This window comes from Oncorhynchus masou, chromosome 21 (assembly GCF_036934945.1).
Source record: "Oncorhynchus masou masou isolate Uvic2021 chromosome 21, UVic_Omas_1.1, whole genome shotgun sequence".
Classification (NCBI taxonomy): Eukaryota; Metazoa; Chordata; class Actinopteri; order Salmoniformes; family Salmonidae; genus Oncorhynchus; species Oncorhynchus masou.
Genome location: NC_088232.1, coordinates 1,105,383 through 1,120,017, shown reverse-complemented (window position 1 = coordinate 1,120,017; position 14,635 = coordinate 1,105,383). Strand labels below are relative to the sequence as shown.

The 14,635-nt window shown below is 44.4% G+C and overlaps 1 protein-coding gene across 1 annotated transcript in view; it reads left to right on the top strand.

Moving 5' to 3' along the window:
* Positions 1-457: 457 nt before the first annotated feature.
* The window catches only part of LOC135507571 (zinc finger protein 827-like), a 93,298-nt gene continuing 79,120 nt past the window's right edge, over positions 458-14,635 (top strand). Inside the window, 1 exon segment of the mRNA XM_064927089.1 lies at positions 458-785. Within this exon segment, the coding sequence (XP_064783161.1) occupies positions 743-785 (43 nt within the window). The 5' untranslated portion in view covers positions 458-742.

Genomic DNA, 14,635 nt, shown 5'->3' with positions numbered 1-14,635 from the left:
CAATATCAAGAAATGAAATGTGTGCATCTGTAGCCTAATGAATATGGGGGTTATGCAAGTGTGAAAATGAAAGGGTTCATTTCAAATGTGTGTTTCATGCAAATTAATCATAATTGTTTATTTGGGGAAACTGGGGATTTCCATTGGGCTTCTGAATTACTATTCAATCCATCATTTCATCAATTCACGAAATGTACATTTCACATTTTGAAAATATATTTATAATGTATGTGTAATATAAATAAAAAAGTAAATACAATCAATATGAAAAATACTGTACTGATACTGTATTTCAGTATCTTTGCCTTATTTATTATTTATAGAAGTTATCAAATACATAAAAAAAAAATATGTAGGGGTTTTGCACTCCGCAATACACCCTGTAAGCTTGGGGGCACCTTGTCCTTTCTACGCTGCTATCGCGGGCGAGCTCCTCTAGAGCGTGTGTGCGAGCGTGTGTGTGTCTGCTCTACTGTTGCTGCCCTTTGATCCCGGCATTAGTGTTAGTTAGGGGCTCGGAGACACACTTACACAGAGAGCAGCCATAGTCAAGACACGGCAACAACAACAGCACAGAACCCTCCTCCTCCTGTGGTCCTATACCCAACAATACACTTTAAACCGCGAGGACAAGACAGGTATACAGTCCCTGCCATCACTCTCGCCTACAATCTCAATGGGAAAAAACCTTTTTTCTTCTTATCCCTAAAACAAGGAGGAGAATGTGACAAAAAGGGGGAAAATGCCAAGGAGGAAGCAGGAGCAACCCAAACGCCTGCCTTCACGTAAGTCGTTTGCTGGTTTTGTGCAATTTTAATGGGTCTTCGTGTGTTTTGCGCAGTAGTTTAGGGTTAAAGAGGTGAAACAGACAAAGACACGGCGTAGGTTATTTCTCCTTTTTTTAGGTCTGAGCAAGGCAGCCATGTTGTTGGCGATGAGTAACGTTAGCTAGCCAACGAGTGCATGAGCTGTACGTGGCTTTAATCGAGTATAATCGATAAAGGTCCCCTTTCCCCTAAAGGTTGCGGTCAGATAGCTTGTGTATCGGTTGTATATGGTATAATGTCTGAGCGTTTTCGTTTATCTGTCCGTGCGAGCGGGTCTCTTTCGGGGGAGAAAGGGGAGGATCTGATAATCTGGCCGCAATAAAATGAAGGGTCAGTCGGATCAGACAAGCCAGACTCGGGGCTAACCGTACCTCAGTGTTCCTAGTAATAGCGCTATCTAGCAACGCTCGGTAGCTAACTTCACATTTCGGTTAATATAAACGTCTAACTTTCTCTCTCACCACTCAAAACGGGTGTATTGGTTCCCTCGGTAGGCGCTCGCTCTGTTTTTACGTCGAGCTCTTGGAAGTCTGGAGATGATCTTTTTTTTGAAGCAGAGGTATTTTCTTCCGCCCAGTTCAGCGAGGTTCAAGTCTGCATGCAGGCTATGTCAAAGCCATGGTCGGTCACCTGAAGTTCAGTTTTTTTCCCTTCGCTTTGCAGCCATTCATTGCAGACAGACTACGATCAATAACGCGGGCTCGAGACGCGAAATGGCACTTTCCCAATTTCTCGTTATGTTGTTACTCCGAATGTGCGATTTTGGTATATACAATGTTCATTTGACCCTGTGTAGCTTGGATGTTAAGATTGTGCTTTTATCAGTCCAATAATGAAAAGCTGCAGTGACACACTTTGGCCGCTAGATGATGACTTCTAGGTAGAATGTGTGGATAAAATGATCACATAGGAATTGGCTTAGTGTGGCAATTTCCCCTGCTGTAGTGCAATGTCCTGAAGACCTGCGTAAGAACATGGCTTAATGAGTTATATTGGTATGCAAATGTAATTAATCTCATAAATCAATGATGACTTAATGAATGTACCATAATGACAGTGTAGTCTTTCTTAAATGTCAAACAATGCAACTGTTCAGTGCTATTGCTAGCTGTGATCAAAAGGGGATTTGTAAACTTCTTTGTATAAAGTATACAAAATGTGAAAACAGTGCAGTAAATATCAAATTAGCGTTTGTAGTGCCATAGTGTGAGCTATTCGTGTCCAATCTTTCCACATGTGAGTATTTAGGCTACTACAAACGTCCACATATCCAGTCCCAGTTACAAAACATCCCCAAAATAAGACCGTTCTCTCCTCATCCACTGACACAGCGCTCAGGTGTTTAACCCAGAGTTGAACTTGGGAAATTGCGTCGGTTGGCTGGGTGAGAGAGTGATATTTGAACAGTAAGCTCTCACTCACATGTTACTGATGGCGAATGTACGTACCTAGAAACGCCGCTGGAGTGGACGGAGCAGCGTATAATGACATCAGTGGAGGCTGGTGGGAGGAGATATAGGAGGACGGGCTCATTGTAATGGCTGCAATGGAATAAATAGAATGGTCAAACGTGGTTTCCCTCTGTTTGATTCCATTCCAGCCATTACAATGAACCTGTCCTACTGTAGCTCCTTCCGCTCACCTCCACGGACACACCATACAGTACCCTGGGGCTCCAACTATTTAGTTCTATTATATGTGTTAGGTCACATGTAAAACTTGTTTCATGGTGGGCCGAGTGTCTGCGGGTTTTCGCTCCTCCCTTGTACTTGATTAAGGAATTAAGGTCACTGATTAGTAAGGAACTCCCCTCAACCTGGTTGTCTAGGTCTTCACTGAAAGGAAAAACCAAAAACCAGCAGACACTAGGCCTTCTATGGAATGAGTTTGACACCCCTGGATTAAGTAATATTATAGACGTGTTACATCATGTAATAGCCTATTGTATGCGTCAATTACAGGATTTCATATAATAACAAAGAGAAAGCTTTTTCTTTTAAGAAGTTGTGGCCAATATTTTACTTCTCCCCCCATTCAATCACAAAACTGATACAGGACATCGTTTATTTATTCTGTATAGGTTTTCCTCCCAGTGCCACTTCACCTCATTGGCCGACTGTGTTTGTTTTCATTGTTCATCTAACAACACCTACACCGATTGGTCACGTGCCAGGAACAAGCACAATATTGAAGTTCAGATGTCTGCATCTGTACCGATGCCCTCTGGTGAAAAGAGCACGATTACACATTGCCTTTAAACTACTAAAGGTGCTTTATCTTAGCCCAGACACATGCAGGTCTAGATATTTGGGGTTGTGTACTCTGCTCTGTGCAGGCCAAGCGTCATGCTGTGTATATTAGCATACATGGCATGTGAGAGAGGGCATACACACACACATACTCACAAGCTGGCCATGGAGGTCACAGTACAGTGCAGCGCCCTCACTCAGACAAGTAAACATGACCTTTGGCGCCACAATGAAAACGGCCACTCTTTATGATTTTGGTACGTGCATGATTATCTATGTTGAATTCTATTGGCCGATTACTTACTGTAAATATTGACGGTAAAATTATCACTTGGATAAAGCATAGAGATTTTTACATGTAAAAGTAGTACCTTTTTTTAACGTCTAGATTATGCTGGAGGTCGGTTTTGAAATATTGTCAACGCAAGCAGCATTCTTTCAGGCCCAGAGGTTTCTAGGTCATTGCTCATACTTGTGTTATGTCACCAAATATTACTTATAAAACCTCTCTCTACTCTTGATAATTTCGCAACCATTCTGAATTAGCTTTAGGCTATAGTGCCTATCTCCTGAATAAATGTTGAAGTAGGCTTAAACTCAAGATATGGATACGAATTGTAAGCTAAAAAAAAATGAGAGAGAGATACCCGATCATGAAGGGCAAAAGTTCAGGGGTACTGGGAGAGCGAGAGAGGGAGACATTTTCTCCTCTCCCTGTCTCCTCCTCTGCTGGTTCCTCAGGTTATCTGCATTTGAAATGGAGGGATTTTAGCCCCTGCCTCTACCTGACCGACCGAGTGCTCTTCTCCTTTCCTCCTCACCACCAGCCAATGGCTGGGTGGTTCTGTACCTTACTGTAATGGCGGGTCACTGGCGCCCTTCCACTTTCTATGATTATAATGACCTTGGCGGGGCCGGGGCTTGAAAACATTGGATTAAGGGGAAAGGAAAATGAGGGGAGGTTTCCATTTTGCTCTTGGCATCAAATTTGTGGGGAATTTCTGCCAAGAATCCCCCTCCGCCACTTTCCACCCCCCACCACCCCCAACTTGACGGGGCGCGGGCTCTCATGGACCGCGGTGTCTGCCGACTGGAGCTGAAGCGAATAATGATACACAGGCTTTCACTTAGAAATGAATTAAAGGGCAAGAGGAAGGTGGTGGGATGCCTCCTTCAGCATACGCTTATATAAAGCGGAGTTTGAGACCCGCCGCGTTCAACACCATTCAGATTCAGTGGGTAGGACTAAAACTGGCCCCATTCAGTCTCTCCGTGACTTGATGGAGAATTGAATGGATAGGAATTGGGAGGCCGCTACAGCGGTTGATCTTAAATGAAAGGTGGTGGGGTAAGTTAACTTTATAATGGGCCTGGTTCCAGAGAAGCTTCTGGGGTTTGATCAATACACATTTAAAATGTGTTGTTGCTTTCTGCATCAAACAGGTAGGCTGTCTGGCAATACCAAGGCCTGCAGGTGTTGTCAGGATTCCAATGGGCATCCACTACGGTTGGGCGGTATGCAGATTTTCATACTGTCATACCGTTTCTGTACCAACCGTTACCGAGTCAAAATATATAGGCAGCTTATGGTAGAGCAAATTACCATTCATTTCTCTGGCAACAGCTCTGGTGGACATTCCTGCAGTCAGCATTCCAATCGCACGCTCCCACAAAATGTGAGACATCTGTGGCATTGTGTTGTATGACAAGACTGCACATTGTAAAGTTGTATTTTATTGTCCCCAGCACAAGGTGCACCTGTGTGATGATCATGTTGTTTAACCAGATTCTTGATATGTCAGGTGGATGGATTGTCTTGGGAAAGGAGAAATTCTCACTAACAGGGTTGTAAACAAATGTGTGCACAACATTTGAGAGAAATAAGCTTTTTGTCCACATGGAACTTTTCTATGATTTTCATTTCAGCTCATGAACATGGGACCAACACATTACGCGTTAATATTTTTGTTCAGTGCACATTTAACTTAAACAGTGGCGTAGCATGCATCCCTCAAACATAAAAAAAAAATATATATATAATGATTTTTTTTGATGTATTGAAAATCATTCGGCGGTATTTAAAAATATTCCGGTGTACCGGTATAAATGGTATATCGCCCAAGCCTAGCATCCACTGAGAATCCCTCCAATTCATTCAGAATGCTCTTTTGAATCAAGGTTGTCAATGAGGTGACACTTCATTTAATTTCCAATGCCCCGAGTAATTACAAAAACACGTCTGATAAGCAACTCGCTTCACAATAACTTCAGGGGGCTACTTGTGAGTAATTAACTCTGTTTTGGACACACTTTTCATCAAGTGTCAAACTCACTAGAGGTGCTAAGCAGGTAATTTAAGATAGGATTTCTTTATGCCCAACAAAAGGGACTCAGGGAAGCATAATATGCAAATCCTAAAGTAATTATTTAGGGATGTCCATTGCCTTCCCCTATAATACTTATTCAGTTAGGCTTAATTAGAGTGATTTCTTGACTAAGATCCAGGGATGACGTCCCCGCCTGATTGTCGGCCATGACACTTGATCTGGTCTCTCTCAAACGACATCTTCAGCGTGCCCTCTGTATTTTACATTGACCTAATTTAACAGAACAAATGAAAGGTCCACCATGTCCACTAGGAGGCCTAAAAATATATCACAAAGTTACCAGCAATCTGTTTCACACAGTACCTACCTGGTCTCAACCAACCCCCCCCTCCACTCCTCCGTGTGGAATGGAAGTGCCTTAGCCTTGGTAACGATTTTCTCCATGTTGACAAGCCACAACATGGAGATGTACAGCTTCGGAGAGCAGCCCTTTGGCTAGGACGTAGCCCCGGCACTGAGTAATACCAATCTCACAGGAGTAGCACAGGCTCTCAGTTGGCCGCAGTTCATAAGGAACTGCGAACAGCTCGCTGATGCAGCTGGGAAAGACAGAGGGGAAGAGAGAGGGAGGGTACTGGTGGTGGTGGGGAAGCTGCTAAGAGCTCTGGGCGGTTTCTCTGTTGTACCACACAAAGTGCATCTAGGGCCCTGCAGGACAGGCCTTTAACAGGCGTGAGGGATGTAGAGATATAGAGAACGAGAGAGAGGAGGGAGGTCTGGGGAGCAGGAAGCTCTAGTTGGCCAGTCGTGCCAGACTGCTGCCTCTGCTTCTGAACAGGGATGTGATTTATTATCGAGGCTCATTTCACTCATAAAAGAGAGATGGAAATGCCATTGCAGAGAATTAGAGAGGTCTCCTCAATTGTCTCTGAGAAGAAAGCCATAGCTGTAGGCGTGGGGATATTTCGGAGCATGTGGTACGCGTCTAACTGGTGCGTGAAATCAGAGGGGGGTTTTTGCTTAGGTTGGCATAGATTTGAAATACATGGTAATTTTATGTAGCTCTACTGTCTTGATGTATGTTGTTGTTAGGGGGGCTTAAAATGGCTCTCGTCCAACACGCTGATCTTGCCGCCCTGGCGGAGAGCACTCTAGCATGGCGGAGTGCTAATGTCATGACCTCACTTCCTGTGTGGGTGGAAGAGAGGCCAGGAGGCCCCCACACTTGCCAGGCTCTTGTTAGCCTTTGGCAGCAGCAGCCAGGCTAACTCTGTCCTCTCTGGTCTGGAAGTCAGTACTAGGCTTAGGCAGTATCCAGATTTTGATACTGTAAATCTCAGTATGATGGTATCACGGCATAGCACACAAGGGGGCGCTAAAACGCACAAATGCCCGTTGCGCATCTATTACCAGAATGCTCACAGAATTAGCACAAGTAATATCAAAGTCACATAGACGCTTTTAGCTGAATGCTAACAAGCGAAAATGGACAAACTAATTGCAAAGACTGGCAAATCCAGCTCATGAAGTTATACAAGCACGCTACCAAATGTCATTTTCGTTGAGTGGGTACAAGTGAAACTGAACAAGAGAAATTGTGCAAATGAAAAAGTTGTGATGCATGCTTATTTGAAGGAAGAGCAGCATGTGTACACAAAGCAGAGGGGAGGAGAAAAAAACACTACTAGGAAGCACAGGGAAAAAATAGCAGCTGAACAGATAACTCACCAAGAAATCTTTGACTTCTCAAACACGGCAGAAAGCCGTTATAAGGTATCTGATGGCAAACATTTGGTAGTGAATTGCATACAAGCGTAACTCCCTCACCTCATGTGCGCCACACATAGAGTTCTGATCATGGACTTCCGAACACGTCATGCATCTACACCTCCATTTAAATGTGCCCACAGTGTGTCCAGGTTCCCTTTTCCCGTGCTATATTCAAATGCCAGTATGCATTCTACAAATGGTGGAATAGGCAAAATATGATATCGCAACAACTGATGGCAGTAGCTTACTACCGTAGCTAACTAGCCAGCTAACCTCTGTAGCTAGCCAGCAAGCAACGCTAAAGAGATGACAAACGGGTTAGCATAACTCTAGCCAAACAAAAACGTTTTTCTGAAGATTAGCTGGCGAGCACTTGAGTCCAGCAAACACGTTCCACGCGTTTCCTCCTACATTTATAATGAAAAGGTCCCTCTCGGTCCCAAAACACAAGTTTTCTGGAGACTTGTGGAAGGAGTGCGGATGATGTCTCCCACTGTATGCGCTTTCGGTAGCCTGACTGTGTCCAGACCGAGGAGGAATCCACACACAATGCAGCCCTGACCACCTCCTGAAGTAGTCAGACAGATCTGAACACAATCACACCACAAAGCCACTTTTGTGCATCTAGACCCGTCTGTCTATTCAATGCAATCGTCGTATTCTGATAGCAGAAGTAGCATGTAAGTGTCAAGCGTAGACACGACCAGAGACTCGCCGATAGATATCAAACGCTATGGACTCACCAGCTCCCACTTTCTCCCATTGTGCTATTTACAAACTCATGACAGGCTGAACTGTTCTGGGGAACTATGGTAAGCTTCATAATGTGACAGGTTAAATGAAGAACACAATCTGCTTTTTCTCCTAACGTATTTGACCGCAGGTATTAACTTAAAAAGTAGCTACAAATATTCACATTTATTTTTCAACTTCAAAGAAGCCATTTTGACGGTATTGAAAAACCATCCCGTGGCTTTTTCCAAATACCCGGGATATAGTATGCATTAGAGGTCGACCGATTAATCGGAATGGCCGATTTTTCAAGATATCATAATCGGAAATCTGTATTTTTGGACACCGATTTACACTTTTATTTAATCTTTATTTAACTAGGCAAGTCGGTTAACACGTTCTTATTTTCAATGACGGCCTCGGAACGGTGGGTTAACTGCCTCGTTCAGGGGCAGAACGACAGATTTTCACCTTGTCTGCTCAGGGGATCCAATCATGCAACCTTACAGTTAACTAGTCCAAAGTTGCACTCCACAAGGAGACTGCCTGTTACGCGAATGCAGTAAGCCAAGGTAAGTTGCTCGCTAGCATTAAACTTATCTTATGAAAAACAATCAATCAATCATAATCATTATTTAACTACACGTGGTTGATGATATTACTACTTTATCTAGCGTGTCCTGCGTTGCATATAATCTGACTGAGCATACTAGTATCTGACTGAGCGGTGGTAGGTAGAGGCAGTCTCGTAAGCATTCATTCAAACAGCACTTTTGTGCATTTGCCAGCAGCTCTTCATTGTGCGTCAAGCATTGCGCTGTTTATGACTTCAAGCCTATCAACTCCCGAGATGAGGCTGGTGTAACCGAGGTGAAATGGCTAGCTAGTTAGTGGGGTGCACGCTAATAGAGTTTCAAACGTCACTCGCTCCGAGACTTGGAGTGGTTGTTCCCCTTGCTCTGCATGGGTAACGCTGCTTTGAGGGTGGCTGTTGTCGTTGTGTTCCTGGTTCGAGCCCAGGGAGGAGTGAGGAGAGGGACGGAAGCTATACTGTTACACTGGCAATACTAAAGTGCCTATAAGAACATCCAATAGTCAAAGGTATATGAAATACAAATGGTATATAGGGAAATAGTCCTATAATTCCTATAATAACTACAACTTAAAACTTCTTACCTGGGAATATTGAAGACTCATGTTAAAAGGAACCACCAGCTTTCATATGTTCTCATGTTCTGAGCAAGGAACTGAAACGTTAGCTTTCTTACATGGCACATATCGTACTTTTACTTTCTTCTCCAACACTTTGTTTTTTCATTATTTAAACCAAATTGAACATGTTTCATTATTTATTTGAGGTTAAATTGATTTTATTGATGTATTATATTAAGTTAAAATAAGTGTTCATTCAGTATTGTTGTAATTGTCATTATTACAAATAAATATAAATAAAAATTGGCCGATATAATCGATATCGGCTTTTTTGGTTTTCCAATAATCGGTATCGGCGTTGAAAAATCATAATCGGTCGACCACTAGTATGTATGGTATAATGCCCAAGCCTAGTCACTACCTCCTTCCACAACACTGTATTGTACAGTGGGGTTGAGCAGCGAGTCTGCCACACTAATGCATTTAACTAGCCAGGCTAACAGCTGTGTCTGTCTGCTTTGTGGGGGGTTTTGGGGCCTTGATTGGGGCCATTTCATTGCCGTGGGGAGATTCAAAGTGCCAGGAACGAACGAGGCAGGACCGAGGCAGTCAGGCCAGGCAGATGCAGAGTAGTGGAACCACACGGTATGTAAGGCTCTCAAGGGAAACAATATATCACATCCAGAGAGAGTGGAAGTGTTTGGCTGTGTTACAACAAAGCACCACTCCAGACCAGATAAGTTAAATTAATTGACGTGAAGTCATCTCTGTGAAAGCCATTGTCAGTGGCGTGTGGGGCGAGTGGAGGTTATTTATGACGCTGAAACGCAGGTGAGTACCTGGCGCTGATGATTGTGTGGCTGCCACGTGCGGAGAATGCCCTTCCATTTGGCACAATGCAGATGATGACTTCACCACGTCTTCTGAGTGAACCGCTGTGACCTTGAGGTAGAGAGGCTCAGGTTCTTTAGCGTTGTCCCATTGTTGTCTGAACGAGGGAATTTTGCCGCCTGATTCGTCCTCATCGCGGTAATGAGATGGGTGCATTATTGGACGTCTAGTACTAGACGAGTATCACTCATCATGATGGCTCAGACATGCTAATTAGCCAGATATCTCGTCATCAGCAAAATGGAGACACATGCCCTCCAAAAATCTGGAAATCAGGATAGCTTCTAAAAACCTTTTGGTGAGTTGATAATGAACAGGGTTTAGTTGGACTGATCTGTATGTGATTGCCTCTTTCCGTTCCTGAATTACCAGTGTGTTCTCAATCGACAAGTCAGTCAGTTGTTGGTTCAGATTGCTAGGGCTGCATCTGCAAATGCCACCCTATTCCCTACATGGGTCCTAGTCCAAGGTAGTGCACTATATAGGGTATAGGGTGGCATTTGGGACACAGCTCAGGTCATTAATCCCTGCACTCTACGGGGAGTGGTCAGCACCAGATCTATTGACACTTCCTACCAGAAGGTTTTCTAGATTAGCGACAAATCCTCCCTGAAAAAAAGAATGCTTAAAAACCTAATTTGGCACGCACAGCCAGACTTTGTGTTCATCAACTCTGGGCCAAAGGAAGCATCCCAGCAATCCCTCCCTCTTATTTTTCCTCTCCTTCTGGTCCTTTGGCCAGGAACCGCCTCGTCCTTTTTTAGTGGAAGTACATTTTGTTGTTCTCATGTAGCATGTCTTGTGAGAGCCAGTGGATTGACCTTGATGACCCTCCCAGTCAGTGATGAGGTCTTCAGAAACAAGACCGCTCCAACCCACTGTACCCAGAGGGCTTAAGTGATGGTTGTCATAGCGATCGTTATGCCGCAGAGAACGGCCTCTCTCACGGGTGAAAGACAGCGACAAGACTTTGAATGCTGCAGCTTTCAGGTCACAACCTGGTTATGACAGATGTGGACGGAACCAGAAAAGGCTGGATGGATATGGATGTAGTGCACACAAGACAAACAACAGACGTACATCAATGTCTGGTCAGGATTTCAGGTCAGGATTTGAGATCGACATTATCTGCCACGCAGGACATGTCTTTTATACCTTGAAAGCAAGAAAAGGCGAGATGGGTATTGGTTCTGTGTTCCAAATGGCATCCAATTCCCTTCATAGCCTACAGGCCCTGGCCAAAAGAAGTGCACCATGTAGGGAATAGGGTGTCATTTGAGATGTAGCCTAGGTGTGACGGGGAGCAGCGGCGGGCAAACAATGCCTCTTCATTCCCACTGGCTGCCCTGGCCAGGCGTTTTAACATGGAGATTGGAAACAGAAACCTCTCCCCCCCCCACCTCTTCCTCCCCTGGACCTGCATGCAAATGAAGGTTCGCCTCTCCTGCTGTGCCACTGCGATTCTTCCCTCTATTTTTTTCTCTCCCTTTTTCTAATGGACGCAAACTGGCTCTGGCTCCCCCCCCTCCACTATTCCTAGGGAAGAGGAAGAAGGGACCAGGACCAATCCTGATTAGTGTCCCTGTCCTGAGTGACAGGCTAGAATCCAAGCAGGCACTGCCTCAGGCACTTCTGCCAAACTGCTGTCAACCCAATACCACCATGGAAAAAGCCATATTTTTTTCGTTTCATTCGCCTGCCCCCCCCCAGCTCTCTATCGCTCAACTCTCCACTCCATGCTCACTCGCTCTCCCCAGCTCTCTCATACACACAGTCTCTCTCTTATACACACATAGTGCCTCTCTCTCACACTGTCTCTTACACCCACAGTCAGTAACACACACACTTTCTCTTTCTCACACACTTTCTCACAACCACCCACCATCTCTCTCTTTCCCTCTCTCTCTCTGGGGTGACTGGCTGCTGTAGTGGGACCGGTCGACCGTGTTCTTGTGCCAGTGTGCTCAGTGTGATTTACGCTGGCTGGCTGGAGGACCGCCCCCTCCCCATTGTGCCCCCCCCTGTCTCATACCGTATGGCCCATACACACACTGCGCTCTGCTCTCTCACTCCTCTCTGTGTCTAAGTGGGCAGCCTGCCCCTCAGTGTGTGTGCCAGAATGTGGCGTACTAGTGGTGCTAGCTATGTTAGCGTCATTGCTACTTAGCGTAAGCCCACCTCTTGGGGTCGTCACTAGCTACTACAGCCACAAAGTCTAATTATGGCTAAACCCTGCCTATTTCTACAATTTATCTTCTTAAAATACGATTTTAAACCTAACCTTAACCCCACTGCTAACCTTACACCTATCCCTAACTTTAAATTCAGATCAAAAAGCTCATGTTTGTTTTCATGAAATTATATAGCCAATTTTGACTTTGTGGCTGTGGTAACTAGTAACAGCCGCCTCTTAGTTCTTGACATCAGTCCTCCTGTTGTTTCACCATTAACAGGGCTGTATCTGTTCTGGAACAGTGTTGTTGTGGCACACACATTTACAACAGAAAGTCTTGGCAAATTACCCTCAAAGTCATGATACCAAATTTATGGGATGGATGCTGGCAAGGTTCCCCTTTTAGTAATTATTTATAGTCCTACATTTGAGTGTAATGAAGTGTTCACATACTGTACAAAGGAACTCTACAGCAATATCGTACTGTAGCCTAAATTTAGGGTTTACTGTATTTTTGACACAGTGAGTGAACTGTATTTAGGGTTGTTACGGTGACCGTATTAACGCCACACCGGCAGTCATGAGTCATAATCGCAGTCAAATTCCACATAACCGTTGAGTCACGAGATTCTCCTCTTATGCACTCTGGTCGTGCGTTGCTCGTACCCAACTCACTAACGATCATTAGGTTGCTAATCAAATCAAATTGTATGTCACATGCGCCGACTACAATAGTGAAATGCTTTCTAACAAGCCCTTAACCAACAATAAGAAGAATACCAAAAAAAATTTAAAAAATTACAGAGCAGCAGTAAAATAACATTATATAGCGTGGCTATATACAGGGGGTACCGGTACAGAGTCAATGTGCGGGGTCATCGGTGTCGAGGTAATATGTACATGTAGGTAGAGTTATTTAAGTGACTATGCATAGATAAAACGGAGAGTAGCAGCAGTGTAAAAGGGGGGAGGGGGAGCAATGAAAATAGTCTGGGTAGCCATTTAATTAGATGTTCAGGAGTCTTATGGCTTGGGGGTAGAAGCTGTTTAGAAGCCTCTTGGACCTAGACCTGACGCTCTGGTACCGCTTGCCGTGCAGTAGCAGAGAGAACAGTCTATGACTGGGGTGACTGGAGTCTTTGACAATTTTTAGGGCCTTCCTCTGACACCGCCTGGTATAGAGGTCCTGGATGGCAGGAAGCTTGGCATCAGTGACGTACTGGGCCGTACGCACTACCCTTTTGTAGTGCCTTGCGGTCAGAGGCCGAGCAGTTGCCATACCAGGCAGGGATGCAACGAGTCAAGATGCTCTCGATGGTGCAGCTGTAGAACGTTTTGAGGATCTGAGGACCCATGCCAAATCTTTTCATCTCCTGAGGGGGAATAGGTCACCACAATCATCTGCTTTGTCTTGATTACGTTGACGGAGAGGTTGTTGTCCTGGCACCTCACGGCCAGGTTGCTGACCTCTTCCCTAAAGGCTGTCTCGTTGTCGTCAGTGATCAGGCCTACCACTGTTGTGTCATCGGCAAACTTAATGATGGTGTTGGAGTTGTGCCTGGCCTGCTACTCAGAGCTCTATTGTCCCTCCTCCATCAGGGCCTAATGGTCTGATACTCAGGGCTCTATTGTCCCTCCACCAGGTCCTTATGGTCTGGTACTCAGGACTCTATTGTCCCGCCATCAGGTCCTAATGGCCTGCTAGTTTATGCACATGCCTATATATGACCTGTCGCGCAGAGAGAGGCTGCTTGCTTCTTAAACAGAAGTTGATGAATGGCGTGAAATAATCCAAAGTTTATTGGTCACGTACACAGATTTGCAGATGTTATCGCAGGTGCAGCAAAATGCTTGTTTCTAACTCCAATAGTGCAGTAATACCTGCTATAATTATTATAATTTTACAAATCTAAATGAAGAAATACAAATAAATAAGTAGTGTTCTAAGCCCAGACGTTTCTATATGTGGTCCCGTGTGAAAGCAGAGTTTTGATAGCTGCCACTAAAAAGAGGAGGATCCCAGCTGCTACTATATGTATTTCTCAGCTGTGCTATGAAACCGGAGAAGCCTCCCCCTCATGATTGGAAAAACGAACTGCGGGAAGCAGCTCCCATTCGCTATTCGAGTGCATATCGACTGCCTCTGTTCCTGCCCATTTGATAATGGACCATTCTAAATCAAAACAAATTTGACATATTAGTAAAGACGAGATTAAATTGAGAATAGTTTGATGGGTGAAAATATGATCAATTGATGAGAGAACAGAGTGTGCAACCTGAGGCAAGGAACAGAGCACAAGCTTTTTTTAAATACTTTTATGCAAATCATCAATAGTCTATAGTCACATCATGCAGCCCATATATGTTCTGATTTCTAAGACATTCTAATGTTTGTCTCATTCACAACTAAAGTTGACAAATAACTCTAAATCTAGTGTTTAAGACCTGTTTCAAATGGTCACTTTATAGCCACTTCATATGTGCACTCGCTCCAGAATGGGGAAAAATATCCTT